Source organism: Anguilla anguilla, chromosome 5 (genome assembly GCF_013347855.1).
Source record: "Anguilla anguilla isolate fAngAng1 chromosome 5, fAngAng1.pri, whole genome shotgun sequence".
NCBI lineage: Eukaryota > Metazoa > Chordata > Actinopteri > Anguilliformes > Anguillidae > Anguilla > Anguilla anguilla.
In genome coordinates this window covers 4,213,872-4,239,923 of record NC_049205.1, presented here as the reverse complement: position 1 = coordinate 4,239,923, position 26,052 = coordinate 4,213,872, and the positions used below count along the sequence as shown (strand labels likewise).

Genomic DNA, 26,052 nt, shown 5'->3' with positions numbered 1-26,052 from the left:
ACGTCTTCCTGCAGCCACCTGCCCAATGAGATTCATGCGAATGTGGAGTATGTCTATCATGAAGGAGACATCAACCAACCAAGCAACTTCCTGGCTGCGATACTGGCAGTTAGTGGTAAGTGTCCCCTGGCACCCATCAACTCATGCTGAAAATCATGCTGTTTTTGCATCATAAAACATGACTTTCTGTAGTTCAACTCATGATATTGTATTTGATAGAGTGACCTTCTCATTTTGTCAGAACTGACCACTCTTGCTTGGTTCATTTCAGTGTCTCATTGTTTCTGTACTTTAAGGTCCTACAACCACTACAGCTTCCCCGGTGATTGCCACAACGAATTCTCCAGCAGTGACCACCACAGCAGCTCCATATACAGTGTATGTTTCCATTATTATCTTTGGTTTTGTAGTTGGGGACCTGCCAGTGAAATAATTTCTCTGTCCAACCTGCTGTTTGATGGACTTCTAATGCTAATGTTATCTCCATGTGTTTCTGCAGTGTGGGTCCAGTTTTTATCTTTGTCCGACTTGTGTTCCACACCAACAACACCGTCCCCAGTGAGAGTGATGTTCTGGCAAAGGGCAGTCCTTTCTTGAATGGTGATGAAATCCGGCTGAATGATACCGTGAGGGTGCAGAATCTCACATATGAACGTACGTAACACATCCACACACCCCGTCTTTGCAAGTGTTCCTCTGCATTTTTCAGCCATCTTTAATTCAGTACTTTCATTGGACCTTATTTAAAAAGTGCAGCAAGAATATTATTCAATGTTATATTATCTTTTTATCATTTTATAGAGTGTGACTCTGTCAAAAGATTATTTGTTGAAGTTGAGAATTCTTCATACAGAGACATCGTTACAGATGATGGTGTTACCTCAGTGATACAAACTGAATGCTTTGACGTGTTACAATAAAAAGTCAAATCCAAATTTGTTTTTGAAGAATATCCTTCCAATCATTTCTTTTTCAGGGTTATCAGATAATTCCTTCGCTTTGAGCCTGGCCTACAAGATCAATGACGTGAGCTTTCCAGAGAATGTAGAACTCAGGACGGAGACGCAAGCGCGCATTCAGGACTCGGTCAACAAGCTGGTAAGCCTCGCCTGTCCGCACGCAGCACAGTAAAGTAGCAACAAACAGACTTTAATCGTAGACCAGAACATTCTCTACAGAGACCCTGACAGTACTAAATTAGTGTCCAGCTGTAACATTTTCACTCACCTCTTTATTTCTGCTTCAACCTCCAGATGAACGGATTGCTGATCCAACCTAATGCAAGTCCTTTCACCTTCCCACAAGCAAATTTCACGTAAGCTTCAAACCTGGGACTTCTGGCATGATTTTGTAAATCACAATATGAATTTAACATGTCTTATTGGAGAAAAGTTGCATGTTAATACTTGAGATAAAATCTACAAAAGTTGCATTTGATTAGCACTGGGCAAACCTCCTAAATTTTGTCTTTTCACGTCTTCCTGCAGCCACCTGCCCAATGAGATTCATGCGAATGTGGAGTATGTCTATCATGAAGGAGACATCAACCAACCAAGCAACTTCCTGGCTGCGATACTGGCAGTTAGTGGTAAGTGTCCCCTGGCACCCATCAACTCATGCTGAAAATCATGCTGTTTTTGCATCATAAAACATGACTTTCTGTAGTTCAACTCATGATATTGTATTTGATAGAGTGACCTTCTCATTTTGTCAGAACTGACCACTCTTGCTTGGTTCATTTCAGTGTCTCATTGTTTCTGTACTTTAAGGTCCTACAACCACTACAGCTTCCCCGGTGATTGCCACAACGAATTCTCCAGCAGTGACCACCACAGCAGCTCCATATACAGTGTATGTTTCCATTATTATCTTTGGTTTTGTAGTTGGGGACCTGCCAGTGAAATAATTTCTCTGTCCAACCTGCTGTTTGATGGACTTCTAATGCTAATGTTATCTCCATGTGTTTCTGCAGTGTGGGTCCAGTTTTTATCTTTGTCCGACTTGTGTTCCACACCAACAACACCGTCCCCAGTGAGAGTGATGTTCTGGCAAAGGGCAGTCCTTTCTTGAATGGTGATGAAATCCGGCTGAATGATACCGTGAGGGTGCAGAATCTCACATATGAACGTACGTAACACATCCACACACCCCGTCTTTGCAAGTGTTCCTCTGCATTTTTCAGCCATCTTTAATTCAGTACTTTCATTGGACCTTATTTAAAAAGTGCAGCAAGAATATTATTCAATGTTATATTATCTTTTTATCATTTTATAGAGTGTGACTCTGTCAAAAGATTATTTGTTGAAGTTGAGAATTCTTCATACAGAGACATCGTTACAGATGATGGTGTTACCTCAGTGATACAAACTGAATGCTTTGACGTGTTACAATAAAAAGTCAAATCCAAATTTGTTTTTGAAGAATATCCTTCCAATCATTTCTTTTTCAGGGTTATCAGATAATTCCTTCGCTTTGAGCCTGGCCTACAAGATCAATGACGTGAGCTTTCCAGAGAATGTAGAACTCAGGACGGAGACGCAAGCGCGCATTCAGGACTCGGTCAACAAGCTGGTAAGCCTCGCCTGTCCGCACGCAGCACAGTAAAGTAGCAACAAACAGACTTTAATCGTAGACCAGAACATTCTCTACAGAGACCCTGACAGTACTAAATTAGTGTCCAGCTGTAACATTTTCACTCACCTCTTTATTTCTGCTTCAACCTCCAGATGAACGGATTGCTGATCCAACCTAATGCAAGTCCTTTCACCTTCCCACAAGCAAATTTCACGTAAGCTTCAAACCTGGGACTTCTGGCATGATTTTGTAAATCACAATATGAATTTAACATGTCTTATTGGAGAAAAGTTGCATGTTAATACTTGAGATAAAATCTACAAAAGTTGCATTTGATTAGCACTGGGCAAACCTCCTAAATTTTGTCTTTTCACGTCTTCCTGCAGCCACCTGCCCAATGAGATTCATGCGAATGTGGAGTATGTCTATCATGAAGGAGACATCAACCAACCAAGCAACTTCCTGGCTGCGATACTGGCAGTTAGTGGTAAGTGTCCCCTGGCACCCATCAACTCATGCTGAAAATCATGCTGTTTTTGCATCATAAAACATGACTTTCTGTAGTTCAACTCATGATATTGTATTTGATAGAGTGACCTTCTCATTTTGTCAGAACTGACCACTCTTGCTTGGTTCATTTCAGTGTCTCATTGTTTCTGTACTTTAAGGTCCTACAACCACTACAGCTTCCCCGGTGATTGCCACAACGAATTCTCCAGCAGTGACCACCACAGCAGCTCCATATACAGTGTATGTTTCCATTATTATCTTTGGTTTTGTAGTTGGGGACCTGCCAGTGAAATAATTTCTCTGTCCAACCTGCTGTTTGATGGACTTCTAATGCTAATGTTATCTCCATGTGTTTCTGCAGTGTGGGTCCAGTTTTTATCTTTGTCCGACTTGTGTTCCACACCAACAACACCGTCCCCAGTGAGAGTGATGTTCTGGCAAAGGGCAGTCCTTTCTTGAATGGTGATGAAATCCGGCTGAATGATACCGTGAGGGTGCAGAATCTCACATATGAACGTACGTAACACATCCACACACCCCGTCTTTGCAAGTGTTCCTCTGCATTTTTCAGCCATCTTTAATTCAGTACTTTCATTGGACCTTATTTAAAAAGTGCAGCAAGAATATTATTCAATGTTATATTATCTTTTTATCATTTTATAGAGTGTGACTCTGTCAAAAGATTATTTGTTGAAGTTGAGAATTCTTCATACAGAGACATCGTTACAGATGATGGTGTTACCTCAGTGATACAAACTGAATGCTTTGACGTGTTACAATAAAAAGTCAAATCCAAATTTGTTTTTGAAGAATATCCTTCCAATCATTTCTTTTTCAGGGTTATCAGATAATTCCTTCGCTTTGAGCCTGGCCTACAAGATCAATGACGTGAGCTTTCCAGAGAATGTAGAACTCAGGACGGAGACGCAAGCGCGCATTCAGGACTCGGTCAACAAGCTGGTAAGCCTCGCCTGTCCGCACGCAGCACAGTAAAGTAGCAACAAACAGACTTTAATCGTAGACCAGAACATTCTCTACAGAGACCCTGACAGTACTAAATTAGTGTCCAGCTGTAACATTTTCACTCACCTCTTTATTTCTGCTTCAACCTCCAGATGAACGGATTGCTGATCCAACCTAATGCAAGTCCTTTCACCTTCCCACAAGCAAATTTCACGTAAGCTTCAAACCTGGGACTTCTGGCATGATTTTGTAAATCACAATATGAATTTAACATGTCTTATTGGAGAAAAGTTGCATGTTAATACTTGAGATAAAATCTACAAAAGTTGCATTTGATTAGCACTGGGCAAACCTCCTAAATTTTGTCTTTTCACGTCTTCCTGCAGCCACCTGCCCAATGAGATTCATGCGAATGTGGAGTATGTCTATCATGAAGGAGACATCAACCAACCAAGCAACTTCCTGGCTGCGATACTGGCAGTTAGTGGTAAGTGTCCCCTGGCACCCATCAACTCATGCTGAAAATCATGCTGTTTTTGCATCATAAAACATGACTTTCTGTAGTTCAACTCATGATATTGTATTTGATAGAGTGACCTTCTCATTTTGTCAGAACTGACCACTCTTGCTTGGTTCATTTCAGTGTCTCATTGTTTCTGTACTTTAAGGTCCTACAACCACTACAGCTTCCCCGGTGATTGCCACAACGAATTCTCCAGCAGTGACCACCACAGCAGCTCCATATACAGTGTATGTTTCCATTATTATCTTTGGTTTTGTAGTTGGGGACCTGCCAGTGAAATAATTTCTCTGTCCAACCTGCTGTTTGATGGACTTCTAATGCTAATGTTATCTCCATGTGTTTCTGCAGTGTGGGTCCAGTTTTTATCTTTGTCCGACTTGTGTTCCACACCAACAACACCGTCCCCAGTGAGAGTGATGTTCTGGCAAAGGGCAGTCCTTTCTTGAATGGTGATGAAATCCGGCTGAATGATACCGTGAGGGTGCAGAATCTCACATATGAACGTACGTAACACATCCACACACCCCGTCTTTGCAAGTGTTCCTCTGCATTTTTCAGCCATCTTTAATTCAGTACTTTCATTGGACCTTATTTAAAAAGTGCAGCAAGAATATTATTCAATGTTATATTATCTTTTTATCATTTTATAGAGTGTGACTCTGTCAAAAGATTATTTGTTGAAGTTGAGAATTCTTCATACAGAGACATCGTTACAGATGATGGTGTTACCTCAGTGATACAAACTGAATGCTTTGACGTGTTACAATAAAAAGTCAAATCCAAATTTGTTTTTGAAGAATATCCTTCCAATCATTTCTTTTTCAGGGTTATCAGATAATTCCTTCGCTTTGAGCCTGGCCTACAAGATCAATGACGTGAGCTTTCCAGAGAATGTAGAACTCAGGACGGAGACGCAAGCGCGCATTCAGGACTCGGTCAACAAGCTGGTAAGCCTCGCCTGTCCGCACGCAGCACAGTAAAGTAGCAACAAACAGACTTTAATCGTAGACCAGAACATTCTCTACAGAGACCCTGACAGTACTAAATTAGTGTCCAGCTGTAACATTTTCACTCACCTCTTTATTTCTGCTTCAACCTCCAGATGAACGGATTGCTGATCCCACCTAATGCAAGTCCTTTCACCTTCCCACAAGCAAATTTCACGTAAGCTTCAAACCTGGGACTTCTGGCATGATTTTGTAAATCACAATATGAATTTAACATGTCTTATTGGAGAAAAGTTGCATGTTAATACTTGAGATAAAATCTACAAAAGTTGCATTTGATTAGCACTGGGCAAACCTCCTAAATTTTGTCTTTTCACGTCTTCCTGCAGCCACCTGCCCAATGAGATTCATGCGAATGTGGAGTATGTCTATCATGAAGGAGACATCAACCAACCAAGCAACTTCCTGGCTGCGATACTGGCAGTTAGTGGTAAGTGTCCCCTGGCACCCATCAACTCATGCTGAAAATCATGCTGTTTTTGCATCATAAAACATGACTTTCTGTAGTTCAACTCATGATATTGTATTTGATAGAGTGACCTTCTCATTTTGTCAGAACTGACCACTCTTGCTTGGTTCATTTCAGTGTCTCATTGTTTCTGTACTTTAAGGTCCTACAACCACTACAGCTTCCCCGGTGATTGCCACAACGAATTCTCCAGCAGTGACCACCACAGCAGCTCCATATACAGTGTATGTTTCCATTATTATCTTTGGTTTTGTAGTTGGGGACCTGCCAGTGAAATAATTTCTCTGTCCAACCTGCTGTTTGATGGACTTCTAATGCTAATGTTATCTCCATGTGTTTCTGCAGTGTGGGTCCAGTTTTTATCTTTGTCCGACTTGTGTTCCACACCAACAACACCGTCCCCAGTGAGAGTGATGTTCTGGCAAAGGGCAGTCCTTTCTTGAATGGTGATGAAATCCGGCTGAATGATACCGTGAGGGTGCAGAATCTCACATATGAACGTACGTAACACATCCACACACCCCGTCTTTGCAAGTGTTCCTCTGCATTTTTCAGCCATCTTTAATTCAGTACTTTCATTGGACCTTATTTAAAAAGTGCAGCAAGAATATTATTCAATGTTATATTATCTTTTTATCATTTTATAGAGTGTGACTCTGTCAAAAGATTATTTGTTGAAGTTGAGAATTCTTCATACAGAGACATCGTTACAGATGATGGTGTTACCTCAGTGATACAAACTGAATGCTTTGACGTGTTACAATAAAAAGTCAAATCCAAATTTGTTTTTGAAGAATATCCTTCCAATCATTTCTTTTTCAGGGTTATCAGATAATTCCTTCGCTTTGAGCCTGGCCTACAAGATCAATGACGTGAGCTTTCCAGAGAATGTAGAACTCAGGACGGAGACGCAAGCGCGCATTCAGGACTCGGTCAACAAGCTGGTAAGCCTCGCCTGTCCGCACGCAGCACAGTAAAGTAGCAACAAACAGACTTTAATCGTAGACCAGAACATTCTCTACAGAGACCCTGACAGTACTAAATTAGTGTCCAGCTGTAACATTTTCACTCACCTCTTTATTTCTGCTTCAACCTCCAGATGAACGGATTGCTGATCCAACCTAATGCAAGTCCTTTCACCTTCCCACAAGCAAATTTCACGTAAGCTTCAAACCTGGGACTTCTGGCATGATTTTGTAAATCACAATATGAATTTAACATGTCTTATTGGAGAAAAGTTGCATGTTAATACTTGAGATAAAATCTACAAAAGTTGCATTTGATTAGCACTGGGCAAACCTCCTAAATTTTGTCTTTTCACGTCTTCCTGCAGCCACCTGCCCAATGAGATTCATGCGAATGTGGAGTATGTCTATCATGAAGGAGACATCAACCAACCAAGCAACTTCCTGGCTGCGATACTGGCAGTTAGTGGTAAGTGTCCCCTGGCACCCATCAACTCATGCTGAAAATCATGCTGTTTTTGCATCATAAAACATGACTTTCTGTAGTTCAACTCATGATATTGTATTTGATAGAGTGACCTTCTCATTTTGTCAGAACTGACCACTCTTGCTTGGTTCATTTCAGTGTCTCATTGTTTCTGTACTTTAAGGTCCTACAACCACTACAGCTTCCCCGGTGATTGCCACAACGAATTCTCCAGCAGTGACCACCACAGCAGCTCCATATACAGTGTATGTTTCCATTATTATCTTTGGTTTTGTAGTTGGGGACCTGCCAGTGAAATAATTTCTCTGTCCAACCTGCTGTTTGATGGACTTCTAATGCTAATGTTATCTCCATGTGTTTCTGCAGTGTGGGTCCAGTTTTTATCTTTGTCCGACTTGTGTTCCACACCAACAACACCGTCCCCAGTGAGAGTGATGTTCTGGCAAAGGGCAGTCCTTTCTTGAATGGTGATGAAATCCGGCTGAATGATACCGTGAGGGTGCAGAATCTCACATATGAACGTACGTAACACATCCACACACCCCGTCTTTGCAAGTGTTCCTCTGCATTTTTCAGCCATCTTTAATTCAGTACTTTCATTGGACCTTATTTAAAAAGTGCAGCAAGAATATTATTCAATGTTATATTATCTTTTTATCATTTTATAGAGTGTGACTCTGTCAAAAGATTATTTGTTGAAGTTGAGAATTCTTCATACAGAGACATCGTTACAGATGATGGTGTTACCTCAGTGATACAAACTGAATGCTTTGACGTGTTACAATAAAAAGTCAAATCCAAATTTGTTTTTGAAGAATATCCTTCCAATCATTTCTTTTTCAGGGTTATCAGATAATTCCTTCGCTTTGAGCCTGGCCTACAAGATCAATGACGTGAGCTTTCCAGAGAATGTAGAACTCAGGACGGAGACGCAAGCGCGCATTCAGGACTCGGTCAACAAGCTGGTAAGCCTCGCCTGTCCGCACGCAGCACAGTAAAGTAGCAACAAACAGACTTTAATCGTAGACCAGAACATTCTCTACAGAGACCCTGACAGTACTAAATTAGTGTCCAGCTGTAACATTTTCACTCACCTCTTTATTTCTGCTTCAACCTCCAGATGAACGGATTGCTGATCCCACCTAATGCAAGTCCTTTCACCTTCCCACAAGCAAATTTCACGTAAGCTTCAAACCTGGGACTTCTGGCATGATTTTGTAAATCACAATATGAATTTAACATGTCTTATTGGAGAAAAGTTGCATGTTAATACTTGAGATAAAATCTACAAAAGTTGCATTTGATTAGCACTGGGCAAACCTCCTAAATTTTGTCTTTTCACGTCTTCCTGCAGCCACCTGCCCAATGAGATTCATGCGAATGTGGAGTATGTCTATCATGAAGGAGACATCAACCAACCAAGCAACTTCCTGGCTGCGATACTGGCAGTTAGTGGTAAGTGTCCCCTGGCACCCATCAACTCATGCTGAAAATCATGCTGTTTTTGCATCATAAAACATGACTTTCTGTAGTTCAACTCATGATATTGTATTTGATAGAGTGACCTTCTCATTTTGTCAGAACTGACCACTCTTGCTTGGTTCATTTCAGTGTCTCATTGTTTCTGTACTTTAAGGTCCTACAACCACTACAGCTTCCCCGGTGATTGCCACAACGAATTCTCCAGCAGTGACCACCACAGCAGCTCCATATACAGTGTATGTTTCCATTATTATCTTTGGTTTTGTAGTTGGGGACCTGCCAGTGAAATAATTTCTCTGTCCAACCTGCTGTTTGATGGACTTCTAATGCTAATGTTATCTCCATGTGTTTCTGCAGTGTGGGTCCAGTTTTTATCTTTGTCCGACTTGTGTTCCACACCAACAACACCGTCCCCAGTGAGAGTGATGTTCTGGCAAAGGGCAGTCCTTTCTTGAATGGTGATGAAATCCGGCTGAATGATACCGTGAGGGTGCAGAATCTCACATATGAACGTACGTAACACATCCACACACCCCGTCTTTGCAAGTGTTCCTCTGCATTTTTCAGCCATCTTTAATTCAGTACTTTCATTGGACCTTATTTAAAAAGTGCAGCAAGAATATTATTCAATGTTATATTATCTTTTTATCATTTTATAGAGTGTGACTCTGTCAAAAGATTATTTGTTGAAGTTGAGAATTCTTCATACAGAGACATCGTTACAGATGATGGTGTTACCTCAGTGATACAAACTGAATGCTTTGACGTGTTACAATAAAAAGTCAAATCCAAATTTGTTTTTGAAGAATATCCTTCCAATCATTTCTTTTTCAGGGTTATCAGATAATTCCTTCGCTTTGAGCCTGGCCTACAAGATCAATGACGTGAGCTTTCCAGAGAATGTAGAACTCAGGACGGAGACGCAAGCGCGCATTCAGGACTCGGTCAACAAGCTGGTAAGCCTCGCCTGTCCGCACGCAGCACAGTAAAGTAGCAACAAACAGACTTTAATCGTAGACCAGAACATTCTCTACAGAGACCCTGACAGTACTAAATTAGTGTCCAGCTGTAACATTTTCACTCACCTCTTTATTTCTGCTTCAACCTCCAGATGAACGGATTGCTGATCCCACCTAATGCAAGTCCTTTCACCTTCCCACAAGCAAATTTCACGTAAGCTTCAAACCTGGGACTTCTGGCATGATTTTGTAAATCACAATATGAATTTAACATGTCTTATTGGAGAAAAGTTGCATGTTAATACTTGAGATAAAATCTACAAAAGTTGCATTTGATTAGCACTGGGCAAACCTCCTAAATTTTGTCTTTTCACGTCTTCCTGCAGCCACCTGCCCAATGAGATTCATGCGAATGTGGAGTATGTCTATCATGAAGGAGACATCAACCAACCAAGCAACTTCCTGGCTGCGATACTGGCAGTTAGTGGTAAGTGTCCCCTGGCACCCATCAACTCATGCTGAAAATCATGCTGTTTTTGCATCATAAAACATGACTTTCTGTAGTTCAACTCATGATATTGTATTTGATAGAGTGACCTTCTCATTTTGTCAGAACTGACCACTCTTGCTTGGTTCATTTCAGTGTCTCATTGTTTCTGTACTTTAAGGTCCTACAACCACTACAGCTTCCCCGGTGATTGCCACAACGAATTCTCCAGCAGTGACCACCACAGCAGCTCCATATACAGTGTATGTTTCCATTATTATCTTTGGTTTTGTAGTTGGGGACCTGCCAGTGAAATAATTTCTCTGTCCAACCTGCTGTTTGATGGACTTCTAAAGCTAATGTTATCTCCATGTGTTTCTGCAGTGTGGGTCCAGTTTTTATCTTTGTCCGACTTGTGTTCCACACCAACAACACCGTCCCCAGTGAGAGTGATGTTCTGGCAAAGGGCAGTCCTTTCTTGAATGGTGATGAAATCCGGCTGAATGATACCGTGAGGGTGCAGAATCTCACATATGAACGTACGTAACACATCCACACACCCCGTCTTTGCAAGTGTTCCTCTGCATTTTTCAGCCATCTTTAATTCAGTACTTTCATTGGACCTTATTTACAAAGTGCAGCAAGAATATTATTCAATGTTATATTATCTTTTTATCATTTTATAGAGTGTGACTCTGTCAAAAGATTATTTGTTGAAGTTGAGAATTCTTCATACAGAGACATCGTTACAGATGATGGTGTTACCTCAGTGATACAAACTGAATGCTTTGACGTGTTACAATAAAAAGTCAAATCCAAATTTGTTTTTGAAGAATATCCTTCCAATCATTTCTTTTTCAGGGTTATCAGATAATTCCTTCGCTTTGAGCCTGGCCTACAAGATCAATGACGTGAGCTTTCCAGAGAATGTAGAACTCAGGACGGAGACGCAAGCGCGCATTCAGGACTCGGTCAACAAGCTGGTAAGCCTCGCCTGTCCGCACGCAGCACAGTAAAGTAGCAACAAACAGACTTTAATCGTAGACCAGAACATTCTCTACAGAGACCCTGACAGTACTAAATTAGTGTCCAGCTGTAACATTTTCACTCACCTCTTTATTTCTGCTTCAACCTCCAGATGAACGGATTGCTGATCCAACCTAATGCAAGTCCTTTCACCTTCCCACAAGCAAATTTCACGTAAGCTTCAAACCTGGGACTTCTGGCATGATTTTGTAGATCACAATATGAATTTAACATGTCTTATTGGAGAAAAGTTGCATGTTAATACTTGAGGTAAAATCTACAAAAGTTGCATTTGATTAGCACGGGGCAAACCTCCTAAATTTTTCTTTTCACGTCTTCCTGCAGCCACCTGCCCAATGAGATTCGTGCGAATGTGGAGTATGTCTATCAGGAAGGTGACATCAACCAACCAAGCAACTTTCTGGCTGCGATACTGGCAGTTAGTGGTAAGTGTCCCCTGGCACCCATCATCTCATACTAAAAATCATGCTGTTCTTACATCATAAAACATGACTTTCTGTAGTTCAACTCATGATATTGTATTTGATAGAGTGACCTTCTCATTTTGTCAGAACTGACCACTCTTGCTTGGTTCATTTCAGTGTCTCATTGTCTCTGTACTTTAAGGTCCTACAACCACTACAGCTTCCCCGGTGATTGCCACAACGAATTCTCCAGCAGTGACCACCACAGCAGCTCCACGTACAGTGTATGTTTCCATCTTTATGTTTCGTTTTAGTGTTGGGGTCTTCCTTGTGAAATCATTTCTCTGTCAAATCTGTGGTTTGCTGGACTCCAATCCTAATGTCATCTCCATGTGTTTCTGCAGTGTGGGTCCAGTTTTTATCTTTGTCCGACTTGTGTTCCACACCAACAACACCGTCCCCAGTGAGAGTGATGTTCTGGCAAAGGGCAGTCCTTTCTTGAATGGTGATGAAATCCGGCTGAATGATACCGTGAGGGTGCAGAATCTCACATATGAACGTACGTAACACATCCACACACCCCGTCTTTGCAAGTGTTCCTCTGCATTTTTCAGCCATCTTTAATTCAGTACTTTCATTGGACCTTATTTAAAAAGTGCAGCAAGAATATTATTCAATGTATATTATCTTTTTATCATTTTATAGAGTGTGACTCTGTCAATAGATTATTTAGTTGAAGTTGAGAATTTCTTCATACAGAGACATCGTTACAGATGATGGTGTTGCATGTAAACATTTACCTCAGTGATACAAACTGAATGCTTTGACAGTGTTACAATAAAAAGTCAAACCCAAATTTGTTTTTGAAGAATATCCTTCCAATCATTTCTTTTTCAGGATTGTCAGACTAATTCCTTCGCTTTGAGACTGGCCTACAAGATCAATGACGTGAGCTTTCCAGAGAATGTAGAACTCAGGACGGAGACGCAAGCACGCATTCAGGACTCGGTCAACAAGCTGGTAAGCCTCGCCTGACGGCATCCAGCACAGTAAAGTAGCAATAAACAGACTTTAATTGTAGACCAGAGCATTCTCTGTAGAGACCCTGACAGTACTAAACTAGTGTCCTGCTGTAACAGTCTGATGATAGTTCTCTCAGCTTTCCGAATTGAAGTTTATTCTGCTGCCATCTTTCTGTAGATGGTTTGGTAAATTCAGTCATGCCTGCTGTAGGTTCTGCTGTTTTTTTTTTTAACATCATTCCTTAATGGTTACCTGGAGAACTCTTCATTGGATATGTCATGTGGATATAAATTACTCTTAAATGTATGAGTTATTCTGTGGCTTAAGGATTAATGTACACATGCCAGTTATACTGTAGACAACTGGTCAGCAGAGTACTATCTTTACTGCTGAATTCAAGGTTTTTTAATCATGACATGAACGAATAGTACGCTGAATATCAGGGTTCTTTGTCATATGATAAAGAAATCAAAGCTCATGTACCAGTGAGCATGATTGTTTAATTTGTTGATCATTTTGACTCACCTGTTTATTTCTCTTTCAACCTGCAGATGAACGGATTGCTGATTCAACCTGATGCAAGTCCTTTCACCTTCCCACAAGCAAACTTTACGTAAGTTTCAAACCTGGGACATCTGGGATGACTGTGCCTGAAAATATTCATTTCACTTACAATATCTTCATGGCGACAAGTTGCAAATTCATCCTTGTGGTAAAATCTACAAAAGTGCATTTGATGAGCACGGTGCAAACTTCCTAAATTTGGACTTTTCACATCTTTCTGCAGCCACCTGCCCAATGAGATTCGTGCCAATGTGGAGTATGTCTATCAGGAAGGTGACATCAACCAACCAAGCAACTTCCTGGCTGCGATACTGGCAGTTAGTGGTAAGTTTGCCCTGGCACCCATCATCTCATACTGAAAATCATGCTGTTCTTACATCATAAAACATGACTTTCTGTAGTTCAACTCATGATATTGTATTTGATAGAGTGACCTTCTCATTTTGTCAGAACTGAGCACTCACAGGTGTACATCTTCCAAGATCACGGTTCACTTTCTGTTCAGATTACGTGTTGTTTGCAAGATTGTGAATTCACCGAAGCTCGTGTTCCAGTGGAAAGAACAGCTGTGTGTTTTAAAAAATAAATTCTTCTGCTGGTGCTGCACCATTACTGAAAATGAGCCTTTTTGCTGGATGACGTTCCTGCTTGGTTCATTTCAGTGTCTCATTGTTTCCGTGCTTTAAGGTCCTACAAGCAGTACAGTTTCCCCTGTGATTGCCACAACGAATTCTCCAGCAGTGACCACCACAGCATCTCCACGTACAGTGTATGTATCCATCTTTATGTTTGGTTATAGTGTTGGGGTCCTCCTTGTGAAATCATTTCTCTGTCAAATCTGTGGTTTGCTGGACTTCTAATACTTAAGTCATCTCCATGTGTTTCTGCAGTGTGGGTCCAGTGTTTATCTTTGTCCGACTTGTGTTCCACACCAACAACACCGTCCCCAGTGAGAGCGATGTTCTCGCAAAGGGCAGTCCTTTCTTGAATGGTGATGAAATCCGGCTGAATGATACCGTGAGGGTGCAGAATCTCACATATGAGCGTACGTCACACATCCACACACCCCGTCTTTGCCACTGTCCCTTGGCATTTTTCAGCCATCTTTATTTCAGTACTTTCATTGGACCTTATTTAAAAAGTGCAGCAAGAATATTATTTAATATCATATTATCTTTTTATCATTTTATAGAATGTGACTCTGTCAATAGATTATTTATTGAAGTTGAGATTTCTTCATACAGAGACATCGTTACAGATAATGGTGTTTGCACGTAAAACATTTACCTCAATTGTACAAACTGAATGCTTTGACATGTTACAATAAAAAGTCAAACCCAAATTTTTTTGTGAAGAATATCCTTCCAATCATTTCTTTTTCAGGATTGTCAGACAATTCCTTCGCTTTGAGACTGGCCTACAAGATCAATGACGTGAGCTTTCCAGAGAATGTAGAACTCAGGACGGAGACGCAAGCACGCATTCAGGACTCGGTCAACAAGCTGGTAAGCCTCGCCTGACGGCATCCAGCACAGTAAAGTAGCAATAAACAGACTTTAATTGTAGACCAGAGCATTCTCTGTAGAGACCCTGACAGTACTAAACTAGTGTCCTGCTGTAACAGTCTGATGATAGTTCTCTCAGCTTTCCGAATTGAAGTTTATTCTGCTGCCATCTTTCTGTAGATGGTTTGGTAAATTCAGTCATGCCTGCTGTAGGTTCTGCTGTTTTTTTTTTTAACATCATTCCTTAATGGTTACCTTGAGGACTCTTCATTGGATATGTCATGTGGATATAAATTACTCTTAAATGTATGAGTTATTCTGTGGCTTAAGGATTAATGTACACATGCCAGTTACACTGTCGACAACTGGTCAGCAGAGTTCTATCTTTACTGCTAAATTCAAGGTTTTTTAATCATGACATGAACGAATAGTACGCTGAATATCAGGGTTCTTTGTCATATGATAAAGAAATCAAAGCTCATGTACCAGTGAGCACGATTGTTTAATTCGTTGATCATTTTGACTCACCTGTTTATTTCTCTTTCAACCTGCAGATGAACGGATTGCTGATTAAACCTAATGCAAGTCCTTTCACCTTCCCACAAGCAAACTTTACGTAAGTTTCAAACCTGGGACATCTGGGATGACTGTGCCTGAAAATATTCATTTCACTTACAATATCTTCATGGCGACAAGTTGCAAATTCATCCTTGTGGCAAAATCTACAAAAGTGCATTTGATGAGCACGGTGCAAACTTCCTAAATTTTGACTTTTCACATATTTCTGCAGCCACCTGCCCAATGAGATTCGTGCCAATGTGGAGTATGTCTATCAGGAAGGTGACATCAACCAACCAAGCAACTTCCTGGCTGCGATACTGGCAGTTAGTGGTAAGTTTGCCCTGGCACCCATCATCTCATACTGAAAATCATGCTGTTCTTACATCATAAAACATGACTTTCTGTAGTTCAACTCATGATATTGTATTTGATAGAGTGACCTTCTCATTTTGTCAGAACTGAGCACTCACAGGTGTACATCTTCCAAGATCACGGTTCACTTTCTGTTCAGATTACGTGTTGTTTGCAAGATTGTGAATTCACCGAAGCTCGTGTTCCAGTGGAAAGAACAGCTGTGTGTTTTTAAAAATAAATTCTTCTGCTGGTGCTGCACCATTACTGAAAATGAGCCTTTTTGCTGGATGACGTTCCTGCTTGGTTCATTTCCGTGTCTCATTGTTTCCGTGCTTTAAGGTCCTACAAGCAGTACAGTTTCCCCTGTGATTGCCACAACGAATTCTCCAGCAGTGACCACCACAGCATCTCCACGTACAGTGTATGTTTTCATCTTTATGTTTCGTTTTAGTGTTGGGGTCCTCCTTGTGAAATCATTTCTCTGTCAAATCAGTGGTTTTCTGGACTTCTAATACTTAAGTCATCTCCATGTGTTTCTGCAGTGTGGGTCCAGTGTTTATCTTTGTCCGACTTGTGTTCCACACCAACAACACCGTCCCCAGTGAGAGCGATGTTCTCGCAAAGGGCAGTCCTTTCTTGAATGGTGATGAGATCCGGCTGAATGATACCGTGAGGGTGCAGAATCTCACATATGAGCGTACGTCACACATCCACACACCCCGTCTTTGCCACTGTCCCTTGGCATTTTTCAGCCATCTTTATTTCAGTACTTTCATTGGACCGTATTTAAAAAGTGCAGCAAGAATATTATTTAATATCATATTATCTTTTTATCATTTTATAGAATGTGACTCTGTCAATAGATTATTTATTGAAGTTGAGATTTCTTCATACAGAGACATCGTTACAGATAATTGTGTTTGCACGTAAAACATTTACCTCAATGGTACAAACTGAATGCTTTGACATGCTACAATAAAAAGTCAAACCCAAATTTGTTTGTGAAGAATATCCTTCCAATCATTTCTTTTTCAGGATTGTCAGACAATTCCTTCGCTTTGAGACTGGCCTACAAGATCAATGACGTGAGCTTTCCAGAGAATGTAGAACTCAGGACGGAGACGCAAGCACGCATTCAGGACTCGGTCAACAAGCTGGTAAGCCTCGCCTGACGGCATCCAGCACAGTAAAGTAGCAATAAACAGACTTTAATCGTAGAGCAGAACATTCTCTATAGAGACCCTGATTGTACTAAACTAGTATCCTGCTGTAACGATCTGATGATACTTTTCTCAGACTTCAGAATTGTACTGTAACCTCTTGCCATCTATTTGTAGATGTTTGAGTAACTTCAGTCATGTGTCTGCTGTAGGTTCTGCTGTTATTTCCAAAAATAGAATGCTTTAATGTTTATCTGAGAGGATTTGGCTCAGAGGACTCCTCATTGGATATGTTATGTGGATTTTGATTACTCTACAATTGATGTGTGATTCTGTGGCTCAGGAATTAAAGTGCACATGCCAGTTACTCTGCAGAAAACTGGTTAACTGAGGACTCGCTTTACAGCAAAACTCAAGGTTTCTGAATCATGCCAGGAAAGAACAGTACACTGAATTTCAGGGTTTTTGGTCAGTTGACCAATAAATCAATGCTCACGTAGCAGTGAGCATGATTATTGAATTCATTGATCATTTTCACTCACCCGTTTCTTTCTCTTTCAACCTGCAGATGAACGGATTGCTGATTCAACCTAATGCAAGTCCTTTCACCTTCCCACAAGCAAACTTTACGTAAGTTTCAAACCTGAGACATCAGGGATGACTGTGCCTGAAAATATTCATTTCACTTACAATATCTTCATGGCGACAAGTTGCAAATTCATCCTTGTGGTAAAATCTACAAAAGTGCATTTGATGAGCACGGTGCAAACTTCCTAAATTTTGACTTTTCACATCTTTCTGCAGCCACCTGCCCAATGAGATTCGTGCCAATGTGGAGTATGTCTATCAGGAAGGTGACATCAACCAACCAAGCAACTTCCTGGCTGCGATACTGGCAGTTAGTGGTAAGTTTGCCCTGGCACCCATCATCTCATACTGAAAATCATGCTGTTCTTACATCATAAAACATGACTTTCTGTAGTTCAACTCATGATATTGTATTTGATAGAGTGACCTTCTCATTTCGTCAGAACTGACCACTCACAGATGTACAGCCTCCCAGATTACTGTTTACTTCCTGTTCAGATTACATTTGTTGTTTGCAAGATTGTGAATTCACCGAAGCTCATGTTCCGGTGGAAATATCAGCTGTGTGTTTTTTTATTTTTTAGAAATTTTCCTGTTGGTGCTACACCATAATTGAAAATCAGCCTTTTTGCTGGATGAAATTCCTGCTTGATTCATTTCAGTGACTCATTGGTTCTGTACTTTAAGGTCCTACAACCACTACAGCTTCCCCTGTGATTGCCACAACGAATTCTCCAGCAGTGACCACCACAGCAGCTCCACGTACAGTGTAGGTTTCCATCTTTATGTTTGGTTGTAGAGTTGGGGTTCTCCTTGTGAAATCATTTCTCTGTCCAACCTGTGGTTTGAGGGACTTCTAATCCTAATGTCATCTCCATGTATTTCTGCAGTGTGGGTCCAGTGTTTATCTTTGTCCGACTTGTGTTCCACACCAACAACACCGTCCCCAGTGAGAGTGACGTTCTAGCAAAGGGCAGTCCTTTCTTGAATGGTGATGAAATCCGGCTGAATGATACCGTGAGGGTGCAGAATCTCACATATGAGCGTACGTAACACATCCACACACTCCGTCTTTGCAAGTGTTCCTCGCCACTTTTCAGCCATCTTTAATTCACTACTTTCATTGGACCTTACTTAAAAAGGGCAGCAAGAATATTATTCAACGTCATATTAGCTTTTTATCGTTTTATAGAATGTGACGCAGTCAAAAAAATATTTAATGAAGTTGAGAATTCTCCACACAGAGACATTGTTACAGATAATGGTGCTTGCACATAAAACATATACCTCAGTGATAGAAACTAAATGCTTTGACGTGTCACAATAAAAAGCCAAAGCAAGTGTAATTTTTGAAGAATCTACTTCCAATCGTCTCTTTTTCAGGATTAACAGATCATTCCTTCGCTTTGAGCCTGGCCTACAAGATCAATGACGTGAGCTTTCCAGAGAATGTGGAACTCAGGACGAAGACGCAAGGGCGCATTCAGGACGCGGTCAACAAGCTGGTAAGCCTAGCCTGACGGCATCAAGCACAGTGAAGTAGAAACAAACAGAGTTTAATCGTAGAGCAGAACATTCTCTATAGAGACCCTGATTGTACTAAACTAGTATCCTGCTGTAACGATCTGATGATACTTTTCTCAGACTTCAGAATTGTACTGTAACCTCTTGCCATCTATTTGTAGATGTTTGAGTAACTTCAGTCATGTGTCTGCTGTAGGTTCTGCTGTTATTTCCAAAAATAGAATGCTTTAATGTTTATCTGAGAGGATTTGGCTCAGAGGACTCCTCATTGGATATGTTATGTGGATTTTGATTACTCTACAATTGATGTGTGATTCTGTGGCTCAGGAATTAAAGTGCACATGCCAGTTACTCTGCAGAAAACTGGTTAACTGAGGACTCGCTTTACAGCAAAACTCAAGGTTTCTGAATCATGCCAGGAAAGAACAGTACACTGAATTTCAGGGTTTTTGGTCAGTTGACCAATAAATCAATGCTCACGTAGCAGTGAGCATGATTATTGAATTCATTGATCATTTTCACTCACCCGTTTCATTCTCCTTCAACCTGTAGATGAATGGATTGCTGATTCAACCTGATGCAAGTCCCTTCACGTTCCCACAAGCCAAATTTACGTAAGTGAAAAGCCTGAGACTTCTGGTATGATTTTATGCATAAAAATATTAATTTCACGTATCTTCATGGTGACAAGTTGTGAATTTATCCTTGTGGTAAGATGTAAAAAAAAAAATGCATTTGAAAAGCATGGAGCAAACTTCTTATATTCTGTCTTTTCACGTTTTCCTGAAGCCACCTGCCCAATGAGATTCATGCCAATGTAGAGTACCTCTATCAGAAAGGTGACATCAACCAACCAAGCAACTTCCTGGCTGCGATACTGGCAGTTAGTGGTAAGTTTCCCCTGGCACCCATAAACTCATGCTGAAATTCTTGCTGTTCTTACAATATTAAAACATGATTTCCTGTAGTTCAACTCATGAAATTGCGTTTGATATAGTGACCTGTCAGAACTGACCACTCACAGATGTACAGCTTCCCAGATGATTGTCTACTTCCTGTTCAGATTATATGTGTTGTTTGCAAGACTGTGAATTCACCAAAGCTCATGTTCTGGTGGAAAGAACAGCTGTGTGTTTTCTTTTTAGAATTCTCCTGCTGGTGCTACACCATAATTGAAAATCAGCCTTTTTGCTGGATAAAGTTCCTGCTTGATTCATTTCAGTGACTCGTTGGTTCTGTACTTTAAGGTCCTACAACCACTACAGCTTCCCCTGTGATTGCCACAACGAATTCTCCAGCAGTGACCACCACAGCAGCTCCACGTACAGTGTAGGTTTCCATCTTTATGTTTGGTTGTAGAGTTGGGGTTCTCCTTGTGAAATCATTTCTCTGTCCAACCTGTGGTTTGAGGGACTTCTAATCCTAATGTCATCTCCTTGTATTTCTGCAGTGTGGGTCCAGTGTTTATCTTTGTCCGACTTGTGTTCCACACCAACAACACCGTCCCCAGTGAGAGTGACGTTCTAGCAAAGGGCAGTCCTTTCTTGAATGGTGATGAAATCCGGCTGAATGATACCGTGAGGGTGCAGAATCTCACATATGAGCGTACGTAACACATCCACACACTCCGTCTTTGCAAGTGTTCCTCGCCACTTTTCAGCCATCTTTAATTCACTACTTTCATTGGACCTTACTTAAAAAGGGCAGCAAGAATATTATTCAACGTCATATTAGCTTTTTATCGTTTTATAGAATGTGAAGCAGTCAAAAAAATATTTAATGAAGTTGAGAATTCTCCACACAGAGACATTGTTACAGATAATGGTGCTTGCACATAAAACATATACCTCAGTGATAGAAACTAAATGCTTTGACGTGTCACAATAAAAAGCCAAACCAAGTGTAATTTTTGAAGAATCTACTTCCAATCGTCTCTTTTTCAGGATTAACAGATCATTCCTTCGCTTTGAGCCTGGCCTACAAGATCAATGACGTGAGCTTTCCAGAGAATGTGGAACTCAGGACGAAGACGCAAGGGCGCATTCAGGACGCGGTCAACAAGCTGGTAAGCCTAGCCTGACGGCATCAAGCACAGTGAAGTAGAAACAAACAGAGTTTAATCGTAGAGCAGAACATTCTCTATAGAGACCCTGATTGTACTAAACTAGTATCCTGCTGTAACGATCTGATGATACTTTTCTCAGACTTCAGAATTGTACTGTAACCTCTTGCCATCTATTTGTAGATGTTTGAGTAACTTCAGTCATGTGTCTGCTGTAGGTTCTGCTATTATTTCCAAAAATAGAATGCTTTAATGTTTATCTGAGAGGATTTGGCTCAGAGGACTCCTCATTGGATATGTTATGTGGATTTTGATTACTCTACAATTGATGTGTGATTCTGTGGCTCAGGAATTAAAGTGCACATGCCAGTTACTCTGCAGAAAACTGGTTAACTGAGGACTCGCTTTACAGCAAAACTCAAGGTTTCTGAATCATGCCAGGAAAGAACAGTACACTGAATTTCAGGGTTTTTGTCAGTTGACCAATAAATCAATGCTCACGTAGCAGTGAGCATGATTATTGAATTCATTGATCATTTTCACTCACCCGTTTCATTCTCCTTCAACCTGTAGATGAATGGATTGCTGATTCAACCTGATGCAAGTCCCTTCACGTTCCCACAAGCCAAATTTACGTAAGTGAAAAGCCTGAGACTTCTGGTATGATTTTATGCATAAAAATATTAATTTCACGTATCTTCATGGTGACAAGTTGTGAATTTATCCTTGTGGTAAGATGTAAAAAAAAAAATGCATTTGAAAAGCATGGAGCAAACTTCTTATATTCTGTCTTTTCACGTTTTCCTGAAGCCACCTGCCCAATGAGATTCATGCCAATGTAGAGTACCTCTATCAGAAAGGTGACATCAACCAACCAAGCAACTTCCTGGCTGCGATACTGGCAGTTAGTGGTAAGTTTCCCCTGGCACCCATAAACTCATGCTGAAATTCTTGCTGTTCTTACAATATTAAAACATGTTTTCCTGTAGTTCAACTCATGAAATTGCGTTTGATATAGTGACCTGTCAGAACTGACCACTCACAGATGTACAGCTTCCCAGATGATTGTCTACTTCCTGTTCAGATTATATGTGTTGTTTGCAAGACTGTGAATTCACCAAAGCTCATGTTCTGGTGGAAAGAACAGCTGTGTGTTTTCTTTTTAGAATTCTCCTGCTGGTGCTACACCATAATTGAAAATCAGCCTTTTTGCTGGATAAAGTTCCTGCTTGATTCATTTCAGTGACTCATTGGTTCTGTACTTTAAGGTCCTACAACCACTACAGCTTCCCCTGTGATTGCCACAACGAATTCTCCAGCAGTGACCACCACAGCAGCTCCACGTACAGTGTAGGTTTCCATCTTTATGTTTGGTTGTAGAGTTGGGGTTCTCCTTGTGAAATCATTTCTCTGTCCAACCTGTGGTTTGAGGGACTTCTAATCCTAATGTCATCTCCTTGTATTTCTGCAGTGTGGGTCCAGTGTTTATCTTTGTCCGACTTGTGTTCCACACCAACAACACCGTCCCCAGTGAGAGTGACGTTCTAGCAAAGGGCAGTCCTTTCTTGAATGGTGATGAAATCCGGCTGAATGATACCGTGAGGGTGCAGAATCTCACATATGAGCGTACGTAACACATCCACACACTCCGTCTTTGCAAGTGTTCCTCGCCACTTTTCAGCCATCTTTAATTCACTACTTTCATTGGACCTTACTTAAAAAGGGCAGCAAGAATATTATTCAACGTCATATTAGCTTTTTATCGTTTTATAGAATGTGAAGCAGTCAAAAAAATATTTAATGAAGTTGAGAATTCTCCACACAGAGACATTGTTACAGATAATGGTGCTTGCACATAAAACATATACCTCAGTGATAGAAACTAAATGCTTTGACGTGTCACAATAAAAAGCCAAACCAAGTGTAATTTTTGAAGAATCTACTTCCAATCGTCTCTTTTTCAGGATTAACAGATCATTCCTTCGCTTTGAGCCTGGCCTACAAGATCAATGACGTGAGCTTTCCAGAGAATGTGGAACTCAGGACGAAGACGCAAGGGCGCATTCAGGACGCGGTCAACAAGCTGGTAAGCCTAGCCTGACGGCATCAAGCACAGTGAAGTAGAAACAAACAGAGTTTAATCGTAGAGCAGAACATTCTCTATAGAGACCCTGATTGTACTAAACTAGTATCCTGCTGTAACGATCTGATGATACTTTTCTCAGACTTCAGAATTGTACTGTAACCTCTTGCCATCTATTTGTAGATGTTTGAGTAACTTCAGTCATGTGTCTGCTGTAGGTTCTGCTGTTATTTCCAAAAATAGAATGCTTTAATGTTTATCTGAGAGGATTTGGCTCAGAGGACTCCTCATTGGATATGTTATGTGGATTTTGATTACTCTACAATTGATGTGTGATTCTGTGGCTCAGGAATTAAAGTGCACATGCCAGTTACTCTGCAGAAAACTGGTTAACTGAGGACTCGCTTTACAGCAAAACTCAAGGTTTCTGAATCATGCCAGGAAAGAACAGTACACTGAATTTCAGGGTTTTTGGTCAGTTGACCAATAAATCAATGCTCACGTAGCAGTGAGCATGATTATTGAATTCATTGATCATTTTCACTCACCCGTTTCATTCTCCTTCAACCTGTAGATGAATGGATTGCTGATTCAACCTGATGCAAGTCCCTTCACGTTCCCACAAGCCAAATTTACGTAAGTGAAAAGCCTGAGACTTCTGGTATGATTTTATGCATAAAAATATTAATTTCACGTATCTTCATGGTGACAAGTTGCGAATTTATCCTTGTGGTAAGATGTAAAAAAAAAATGCATTTGAAAAGCATGGAGCAAACTTCTTATATTCTGTCTTTTCACGTTTTCCTGAAGCCACCTGCCCAATGAGATTCATGCCAATGTAGAGTACCTCTATCAGAAAGGTGACATCAACCAACCAAGCAACTTCCTGGCTGCGATACTGGCAGTTAGTGGTAAGTTTCCCCTGGCACCCATAAACTCATGCTGAAATTCTTGCTGTTCTTACAATATTAAAACATGATTTCCTGTAGTTCAACTCATGAAATTGCGTTTGATATAGTGACCTGTCAGAACTGACCACTCACAGATGTACAGCTTCCCAGATGATTGTCTACTTCCTGTTCAGATTATATGTGTTGTTTGCAAGACTGTGAATTCACCAAAGCTCATGTTCTGGTGGAAAGAACAGCTGTGTGTTTTCTTTTTAGAATTCTCCTGCTGGTGCTACACCATAATTGAAAATCAGCCTTTTTGCTGGATAAAGTTCCTGCTTGATTCATTTCAGTGACTCATTGGTTCTGTACTTTAAGGTCCTACAACCACTACAGCTTCCCCTGTGATTGCCACAACGAATTCTCCAGCAGTGACCACCACAGCAGCTCCACGTACAGTGTAGGTTTCCATCTTTATGTTTGGTTGTAGAGTTGGGGTTCTCCTTGTGAAATCATTTCTCTGTCCAACCTGTGGTTTGAGGGACTTCTAATCCTAATGTCATCTCCTTGTATTTCTGCAGTGTGGGTCCAGTGTTTATCTTTGTCCGACTTGTGTTCCACACCAACAACACCGTCCCCAGTGAGAGTGACGTTCTAGCAAATGGCAGTCCTTTCTTGAATGGTGATGAAATCCGGCTGAATGATACCGTGAGGGTGCAGAATCTCACATATGAGCGTACGTAACACATCCACACACTCCGTCTTTGCAAGTGTTCCTCGCCACTTTTCAGCCATCTTTAATTCACTACTTTCATTGGACCTTACTTAAAAAGGGCAGCAAGAATATTATTCAACGTCATATTAGCTTTTTATCGTTTTATAGAATGTGAAGCAGTCAAAAAAATATTTAATGAAGTTGAGAATTCTCCACACAGAGACATTGTTACAGATAATGGTGCTTGCACATAAAACATATACCTCAGTGATAGAAACTAAATGCTTTGACGTGTCACAATAAAAAGCCAAACCAAGTGTAATTTTTGAAGAATCTACTTCCAATCGTCTCTTTTTCAGGATTAACAGATCATTCCTTCGCTTTGAGCCTGGCCTACAAGATCAATGACGTGAGCTTTCCAGAGAATGTGGAACTCAGGACGAAGACGCAAGGGCGCATTCAGGACGCGGTCAACAAGCTGGTAAGCCTAGCCTGACGGCATCAAGCACAGTGAAGTAGAAACAAACAGAGTTTAATCGTAGAGCAGAACATTCTCTATAGAGACCCTGATTGTACTAAACTAGTATCCTGCTGTAACGATCTGATGATACTTTTCTCAGACTTCAGAATTGTACTGTAACCTCTTGCCATCTATTTGTAGATGTTTGAGTAACTTCAGTCATGTGTCTGCTGTAGGTTCTGCTGTTATTTCCAAAAATAGAATGCTTTAATGTTTATCTGAGAGGATTTGGCTCAGAGGACTCCTCATTGGATATGTTATGTGGATTTTGATTACTCTACAATTGATGTGTGATTCTGTGGCTCAGGAATTAAAGTGCACATGCCAGTTACTCTGCAGAAAACTGGTTAACTGAGGACTCGCTTTACAGCAAAACTCAAGGTTTCTGAATCATGCCAGGAAAGAACAGTACACTGAATTTCAGGGTTTTTGTCAGTTGACCAATAAATCAATGCTCACGTAGCAGTGAGCATGATTATTGAATTCATTGATCATTTTCACTCACCCGTTTCATTCTCCTTCAACCTGTAGATGAATGGATTGCTGATTCAACCTGATGCAAGTCCCTTCACGTTCCCACAAGCCAAATTTACGTAAGTGAAAAGCCTGAGACTTCTGGTATGATT

The 26,052-nt window shown here is 40.7% G+C and overlaps 1 protein-coding gene across 1 annotated transcript; it reads left to right on the top strand.

The window, feature by feature from the left end:
* The first annotated feature begins 11,332 nt into the window (after positions 1 to 11,332).
* On the top strand, positions 11,333 to 26,023 carry LOC118227467. Its single transcript, XM_035417964.1, has 34 exons — positions 11,333 to 11,337; positions 12,080 to 12,161; positions 12,775 to 12,897; positions 13,452 to 13,513; positions 13,688 to 13,788; positions 14,152 to 14,233; positions 14,355 to 14,509; positions 14,848 to 14,969; positions 15,524 to 15,585; positions 15,760 to 15,860; positions 16,224 to 16,305; positions 16,427 to 16,581; positions 16,920 to 17,041; positions 17,613 to 17,674; positions 17,849 to 17,949; positions 18,320 to 18,401; positions 18,523 to 18,677; positions 19,016 to 19,137; positions 19,709 to 19,770; positions 19,946 to 20,046; positions 20,404 to 20,485; positions 20,607 to 20,761; positions 21,100 to 21,221; positions 21,792 to 21,853; positions 22,029 to 22,129; positions 22,487 to 22,568; positions 22,690 to 22,844; positions 23,183 to 23,304; positions 23,876 to 23,937; positions 24,112 to 24,212; positions 24,570 to 24,651; positions 24,773 to 24,927; positions 25,266 to 25,387; positions 25,958 to 26,023. Exons 1-34 carry the CDS (start codon positions 11,333 to 11,335, stop codon positions 26,021 to 26,023), a joined length of 3,408 nt encoding a protein of 1,135 aa, XP_035273855.1.
* Positions 26,024 to 26,052: the final 29 nt, after the last annotated feature.

Excerpts from the sequence above, each read along its gene's own strand:
- LOC118227467 (XM_035417964.1), top strand. Across the intron at positions 14,970-15,523 it reads AGGACTCGGTCAACAAGCTG|ATGAACGGATTGCTGATTAA; the intron begins GTAAGCCTCGCC and ends TTCAACCTGCAG. Across the intron at positions 24,652-24,772 it reads ACAGCAGCTCCACGTACAGT|TGTGGGTCCAGTGTTTATCT; the intron begins GTAGGTTTCCAT and ends GTATTTCTGCAG.